The sequence below is a fragment of the Protomyctophum parallelum genome, assembly GCF_964188405.1.
Source record: "Protomyctophum parallelum genome assembly, chromosome: 10".
Taxonomy (NCBI): domain Eukaryota; kingdom Metazoa; phylum Chordata; class Actinopteri; order Myctophiformes; family Myctophidae; genus Protomyctophum; species Protomyctophum parallelum.
In genome coordinates this window covers 14,448,960-14,457,286 of record NC_139704.1, presented here as the reverse complement: position 1 = coordinate 14,457,286, position 8,327 = coordinate 14,448,960, and the positions used below count along the sequence as shown (strand labels likewise).

Genomic DNA, 8,327 nt, shown 5'->3' with positions numbered 1-8,327 from the left:
CAAGCCCAGATTGACAGCTGGTTGGATGTGTTGAATTTGTTCACTTTTTTGGACCGTCATCGCGAGTGAATGAATCAACCGTGTTTGATGTCAATGGTTTCCACGAACTGCGATGCATGAGAACTGTGGTCTGTCACTGTGAATTGAACTTTGGTCTTCTTTAGTCACTGTTGGTCGGCTAGCCTGCTAGCCGTCGAGCTAGCCTAGCGTTAGCTGCAGGAGGACTCCATCTTGGAAATAGTGCTCACACACAGGTAGGGTGCTTCATTTGGCTGTGGAGGGTTGTTTGTTACGCTGTGGTGTGCTGCTGTATTGATGCCACGATGTCTGGTGTGTTGTCAAGTTAAACACATTGGGGGGGAAACAAACTGCTAGACGACTGTTTCTCATGCTAGCTAGCTCGACTAGATGCTTCCGCTATGCTGGAATACAAAATACCAAGGATGTTATGGTGACGTCACATTATGTAGCGGAAGTGCTTCAGGTCCTCAGCACAGCGCTGTTGTGTGTTCATTATTGTTTGTGATATGACTGTCGTGTCCTTGGTATATTTACGTTAGCCGCTAGGCTAAGTGGCTACGTAACCGGTGTCGCTGGTAGAAGTGAAAGTGTAGTTCATGTTAACACGTCGGCAGTCATCCAAACGGCCCTATCCTAACTTATTTTTCCTGCATTTGTCTCCCGAATGAGCTGTCATTTGTCTACCAAACTGAAATCACAATGTAATGTCAGTCAGCTTGTTACTATTGGCATTGTCTTTGCTTAGCTAATCCAATTAGCTATGTGGTTAATGCTAGCCCATTTGACAGCAATGCAATGTATGTGTTGTATCATTGCATATGTGTATATTGATCCTTTTCATAGCAGACATTTTGACAATAAGCGATGGGTAAACCCAGGCCCAGTTGAAGGTTGGATCTGTATGTCAGCACTCAGCATGAAGTTAAATGTAGCATTTTAAATAAAACAGACTTTCACCTTCTGTTTATACACATCTATGAAATATATCAATGTGTCACTGCTGTGAAAACTTCTTGGATCAAGACTATCATAGATGTTTGCTGATAAGAATGCAAAAGTCAGACTCAAATACATACATCTGAATCTAGTCTTGATCCAAGCCTATAGGTTATATAGCCCAAGCTATAGGTTCTTTAAGTGAGACCCAGGACGTAACTACCAACACATCATCCCTAAGGTGTAACTTAATAAGCTATGATTAACAGCTCTGAGTCTGAAATGTATGTATTTAATGTAAGTAATTTCACTTTTAAGTATCGAGAGTAGAATAGATTACATTTACTTTTCTAACTTTGAAATTGTATGCCAAACGGTCCTACACCTACAAAATGATTAAAAAAGGTTATGCCTACTGTCAGTGTCAAGCATGTTCCATCACTATTCAAGCATGGATGAATAAATTCATCTGTCAATGAGCTATACTAGCTGAATCCAACACTAAGCCTATTATTCTGTCTCGACACCATTACAAACCATCTTTCATTCTTCCATATTTCATTCATCTTTAATTCATCCTCTTATTGTTTTGAATAGATTGCTTTAGTATGAATTTCAACAAAAGATGACCTGCAATTCAGACTACCGGAAAAGCAAGTCATTGCTGTCGGGAAGAAACCTTGTATCTCCATATTTAAAATGTTATGCTTTTTTCAGAAATGTATATCCTTTTTTACACTGTTATTACACGATAGAGGGTATGCGCATGCTTAAAGTGAATGGCACATCGAGTGGCAAAGCAACATGCAAAGTGAGTTTAACATTGTTTAATGTTGTTTAATGCAATCAGATAGAACTTTCTGTTTGGATGTATGGGCTGTCAAGGCCAGAAAGTAGTTTTTTGCCACTCAGTTGGCATTCCTGCATAACTTCCGGGTTTGATGATGATGTCACGCGCATACCCTCTATTAAACAAATAGCACATTAGCTGATCTACAAGGAATTTGTGAGAAATGTTATTGAAAATCTTTGCCTATAATTATATGCCCAAAATAGGGATAGGATACAAGGTTGAAAGTGGTTAAATCTATCTATTGGTTAAATATTTATAAAATCCAAAAAGTATTAATAAGAGCCTATGACTAAATAATAACTACATTGGATTAATTTGAAAAAGTTCCAATTTCCTCCAAGTAACGGTTTTGGACATACATGGTTCCCACTTCCCGCTCGACAGCGACACACATATATAGCGAAGTATATTGTCTCTACAGTGCCTGACATGGCGTGGCAAAAAGGTTAATCCAACCATTTCAAGATGCCCTACTTCTCAAATATGCGCATTATGACATCCTGATACTGTTTGGTTATCCAGATTGGTTCGAGGCATTATATCCACATAACCTAGGCTCAGTATTATGCTATTCTATCTTGCCATACTTTTCAGCAGATGTTGGCAGTTGTATTGAGGGGTCTTTTTAATCTGCTCTGAAGGATACTGCAGAAATGCGTCACCGTTCAAATAATCATGAGAAATTGCATCTGAGCCAGTCTTTTATTTTATTTTGGAGTGTCGCTTTTTCCACTTAGTTGGTTTATGAGATGAGTTGGTTTTCAAAGCTGAGCACCCACTGCCTTTAACCAAGCGCAGTTTCCAGAGGAAGCGCACCTGCTTTTCTTTCTGCGTCTGTATTTAACTTTGTGACTTGGTGTTGGTTTTTTTGGCATATTGAATTATTCCATTCTATTACATTTAGCTGGTCCTGAACATTTTCCAATACAATCGATTCATTCCAGTTTGCCTGCCTAAACTGCTGCAGGTGATGCAAGAAATAACTAGGCCTACTTGTTTAACTTGCACAGTTGACAGGCAGCATTGTCAGAGTTTACGGAAAGGGCACTGACTGTAGCCCACAATGTATAGTTTAGAGACTGTTGTAGATTGAAACATCACTATAATAATACAATGCCATATTTCATTTAAGGATATCTGTACTGCCGAAGGCCGGAGAGACTATGTTTTTGCTCCTGACTGTCCATCCATGTGTCTGTCTGTCTGTCTGTCTGCAGAATCTCCAGCAATGTTGCATTGATTGTCGTGAAAACTTGCATGCACAGTTTGCACACTCCCAGTAGGCCAAGGAAGAACTTTGGATCTTAATGCAGCTCAACTAGGCCACACCCATTTCCACCTCACACGATTTTTGTGTGTTGATGTGTTTTCTTCAAAACACACCTCTACTACAGATATCGTCTAAAACTCATACAAATCGATTCGATACACTATCTCTGTGGTCACCTGATCAAGATAGTATTGGCCATGGCCAGTTCTTTCACATGGTCTGTGTTGACAACATTTGCTACAGTTTCAGCTTTAACCAACCAAACCTTCCTCTGTGTTCCTCTTAGGAAGCAGGATGGTGGACAAAAACATCTACATTGTCCAAGGTGAGATTAGTGCAGTAGTTGGTGCCATCAAGAGAAACTCCAGATGGAATACCCACACTCCATTGGTAAGCTATAATTATATATTATGATTTGAGTTTTTCTTTTTATCCAGAGATTTAAGGTTCTGTGACATGCTGTTTATGAAAAGAAAAGATTTTCTGAGGACTTGTTTTAAAATATTTAAACAAACAAACAAACCAAAAACACTCGGGTAAATCATGATAGGTTTTCTGTGTGTCTTCTGAGCAAGCATTCACTCTAGGAGATGAGGCCAATACGGAAGTCATGAAAACGCTGCAGTCCTCATTTGGCCTAGAATATACATATTTGTGGTAAGGTTGGGTGGTTTCCAAAATGTTAAACCCCGGTTTACTATCCCCCAAGAACCAGGGTACTCGGTTTTACCGTTTAATTTTAACGTGGCCATGCGGTCTCATTATTGATCGAGATTGCTGTTATTACAGTCCATCGAGACAAGATGGCACTGCCCTTGGCCTATTGTAATGTATTAGGCCCACTCCTGTTTGCCCCATATATGCTTCCCCTCTGAACCATTATTAAAACCTTCAAAGGAATCTCCTATCACTGCTATGTTGATGATATTCAATTATACTGTTCTTTCAAACCAGACAAAATGGATAATATGATCACCATACTTCACGAATGCATTACTGCCATAAAAAATTGGATGTCGAGCAATTTCTTGCAGCTGAATCCAGACAAAACGGAAGTCCTAATTGTTGCCCCAAGTAGGGTTGCTGAAGTCATTGCCGATCGCCTTGGGTCACTAAAACAAAACATATCCACCAACCCCAGAAACCTTGGCATTATTTTAGATCAGTCCATGCTTTTGGACAAAAACGTAAACTCTGTATCGCGCACCTGCTTTTTTCACCTTCGTAACATTGCCAAACTAAGATCAGTTGTTTCACACCAGGAGTTAGAAACTATTATTCATGCATTTGTGTCATCACGTCTTGATTACTGTAATTCTCTGTTTACCTGTCTGTCTAAAACCGCATTAGGTCGCCTACAACTGGTTCAGAATACAGCTGCTAGGTTGCTGACCAGGTCCAGGTCATATAACACCCGTCCTTGCCTCCCTACACTGGCTCCCAGTTAATTACAGAATACATTTTAAGACTCTAGTCATGACTCATTACACACCGAGCCCTCCATGGCCAGGCACCTCCTTATCTCTCTGACCTGCTCCAGCCGTATGTGCCCAGCAGGTCACTGAGATCCACATCACAGGCTTTGCTGGTTGTTCCTCAGACAAAGCGGAAAACCAAAGGCGATCGAGCCTTTGCAGGTTTAGCCCCTAGGCTATGGAATGAGCTTCCACTCCACCTAAGAACTGTGGACTCTGTGGACATTTTCAAAGGACTGTTAAAAACTCACCTTTTTAAACAGGCCTTTCCATAGCCGGCCTGGTTAAATGTTGATTTTTTTCTTTTTCTATTTGTCTATTTTGTCTTACTTTATTAATGACTTAGTTCTTAACTTGTTTTATTGACTATTGACTTGTTTTCATTTTATTGTTGTTAAAGCACTTTGTGACTGAAATTGTCTGTGAAAGGTGCTCTATAAATAAACTTTACTTACTTACTATTGTCATGTTTTGCCTGTCTAGAATCAAGACTGTCTCTCTGTGCCTGCCGTAGCGTTGCTCTGCTCTGAACACACGTCTGATATGCTCGTGAATCTCAGTGATTTTACGCATTATATAAGTATCTTTTGGTGTCAGAAACGAGTCTAGAACAAACCTAAAATGAACGCATGCATAAATAATGAACAACAATTCAAGAGCATGGCAGCAGAATGACTCGTGCCATCTCGTCTGTGTTACAGCCGAATGTACTATATGTTGACGTAGGGCGGAGCCGTGCGCCGAACATGGCATATCTACAAGCTTGCAGCACGTTGCGGATGAGACACGCATTAAGCTTGTAGATCTGCTATTTTCTGCACGCAGTCCACTGTACATCGAGGTATAACATTAACTCCAGGTCAAGAGCGGAGCTGTTCTCACATTTCAGTACGTTTGTGGCTGATAGTGGCTGATAGGAATATTTTGTAGAGCCACATGAAATCCGTTTTATTTTTTGCCCAATTCCGTTAAATTTTTTCCCAAATTCTGTTTTTTCCATTTCTGAATTCTGTATTTTGCTTTTTATGCTATTTCTTTTACCGGAAATGGAAATAAACCGGGGGCCCTGGCCTAGATCACCGATTGCCAATGTTTTGTTTGACAAATATAGTGTCAGACATTTTAAAGTTTCCAAACCAATTTTAAAAACTTAGTGGATAACATTTAAACAAACGGCAAGCGAAAAAAACATGTTTTGATGGATAAATGCAAAAGATGTATTCATATATTATTGTAACTGCCAAAAACTGATTTTGTTTGTTTGTTTTAAAGCCACGTCACACACAGCATTTCCTGCCATATCACCATGGTACGATATGATACTATTATCGGCAAGGCATACGATAATATTATTGCCATTATCGATTAATTGAAAACACACACACACACACGTGCAGGTCGTCTTCACGCAACTGAGAATGTCAGGACATGCCAGACTGTCAGCAAGAACAGTTAGTAGTACATCAGTGACTATGCAGAAAGGAGTTTTTGGCAAAAGCACATATTGATAGTAATTCAGTGGTGCAAAAAACAAAGGCACTGGTCTATAGAGCGTTGCAGTCCCGCCCCCTTTCATGACGACGCCAGGCCCAGGAAATAATTCCCAATGCATTTTCCCCATAGACATTGAGTCGTGACAAATCATGACAACAAACACAATATTTTGGACCAAACAAATAATTACAAAGAAAAAAAAGCTGTTTATTTCTTCTTTCTAATTATTTGTTCGACCCAAAGCATTGTGTTTATTGTCATGATTTGTCACGACAAGAGTTGGCTTGAGTAAAAACAGCCATGTCTTTCCTTCCGGCACCCCAGAGCTTCTATTTTGAAGGAATCCCGGCACTGATTGTGTTAATGAAGAGAGAGAAGGGTTATTCTGAATGTGAGTGATCACCTTGATTCCATTCCCATGATGAAAAAACACTTCAGCCTTGATGGGAGTGGTCTCACTCTTCCAGGATGCATCCACAGGGCAACTAAACGAATGGTTTATTGAGTATGAAAATCATATGCTATGCTCTTCACAGTCACCAGATGAATGGACCTTAATCCAGTTGAGCACATTTGGGGGATTTTGGACGCATGTGTAGTTGGACAGTGCTCCCCATCACCATCAAAACATCAAATGGGGGAATATATTTTGTTAATATGTTGTTCAATCCCTCCAGTAGAGTTCTTCCAGTCAGGGAAGGAAAATACTTGTACCATGTACCCTTTTCCTTGCATTTTTTCAAATGACTGTATATACTACAGTTGTGTGACACACACTTTTAAAACGGGGCAATCAGAGTTAAATTGAGTTAGATCTGAATGGCGTCTGAATTTCTCAGGCCCCGTCCACACATAGCCGGCTATTTTTCATAAATGTAGCTTTTTATGTGTTTGGGGGGCTCGCCCTCACAAACGTGTTTTGGGGAAAAGCTATGTTTATAAAAAATACTTGTGTACGTGTCGTGAATAAATGTGTATGTCGGAGCCTAATATGCTTTTCTGATTATTTGTTAGTGTGGAGAAAACATTGAAGCACCGGGTTTGTAGTATACATTTAATTGGACACATTTAGAGACTGCTGTCATCAAACAAATTAGGTTCCACCAATTCTGATTTTAAATGTCCTCTCATGCTAGCATTTTCTCTTTCTGTCTGCACAGGATGAAGAACAGGACCCATTACTTAATAGCTTCGCGCAACTCAAAGATATACTCAACAACATAAAAGGTATGCAGCTTTTTGTTGATAATGATCATGTGTGCACTGTGCAGTGACGGTCTATAAAATGTAAACCTACATAATGTCTATTATCCATCCATCCATCCATCTTCAACCGCTTATCCGTAGTCGAGTCGCGGGGCAACAGCTCCACCAGAGAGCTCCAGACTTCCCTCTCCAGGGCAACATTTGTGACTTCCTCCTGGGGGATCCCGAGACGTTCCAAGGCCAGTGAGTCGATGTGTTTCCTCCAACTGCGCCTTGGTCTGCCCCGGGGTCTCCTCCCAGTGGGACGTGCCTCAAGGACCTCCCTAGGGAGATGCCTGAGAGGCATTCTAACCAGATGCCCGAACCACCTTAGCTGACTCCTTTCCAGGAGAAGAAGCAGTGACTCTACTCCAAATCTCTCCCGTGTGACTGAACTTCTCACCCTATTTCTAAGGGAGATGCCAGCCACCCGTCGAAGAAAACTCATTTCGGCCGCTTGTATTCGCAACCTTATTCTTTCGGTCATGACCCACACTTCATAACCATAGGTGAGAGTAGATATCATATAGAGAGTATATACCGTATTATGTATTTCAGTCTATATGGACAGAAATACGTAGTGTCCAAGTATTGTGAATGTCTGGCAGATATTTATTTCTCCTGGCATAGTGTAGCCTAGTTATTATGACATGCCATTTTAACCATTAGTTCTATAACGATATTAAGACCTAATTTAAACTTCTTTGACACAGTATATGTCGACATGTTGCACTACAAGATATATGCAAATTTGACAGTTTGATGTCAAGCAGACACTTTATCTACTTGAACCCTATATACTTCTTGAACAGGTGTCTATCCTTCCCAATCTCTAAAATGACAATAGCCGATTGTCAGCTGGTGAAGTATTGTGACCTTGTAGATCTAAATGTTTTTTGGTGATTATGTTTTGCTTACTATAGGGAAGATAGGGTTCAACTGGTTAAGGGAGTCAGTGATGGGTGTTGCTTTACCTCCATTAGAGGGGATCATAATCATTCACCATCTGTGATCCACTGTCACAGAGCACAAT

At 40.4% G+C, this 8,327-nt stretch overlaps 1 protein-coding gene across 7 annotated transcripts in view; it reads left to right on the top strand.

Annotated features, from left to right (window-relative positions):
* The window catches only part of gbf1 (golgi brefeldin A resistant guanine nucleotide exchange factor 1), a 91,575-nt gene continuing 83,248 nt past the window's right edge, over positions 1-8,327 (top strand). For all 7 annotated transcript variants that reach the window (XM_083775521.1, XM_083775523.1, XM_083775520.1 and 4 more), the window contains exons 1-3: positions 1-254; positions 3,367-3,470; positions 7,210-7,276. In XM_083775521.1, the coding sequence (XP_083631647.1) occupies positions 3,375-3,470; positions 7,210-7,276 (163 nt within the window). In that variant the 5' untranslated portion in view covers positions 1-254; positions 3,367-3,374. The remainder of the gene's footprint in view (positions 255-3,366; positions 3,471-7,209; positions 7,277-8,327) is intronic.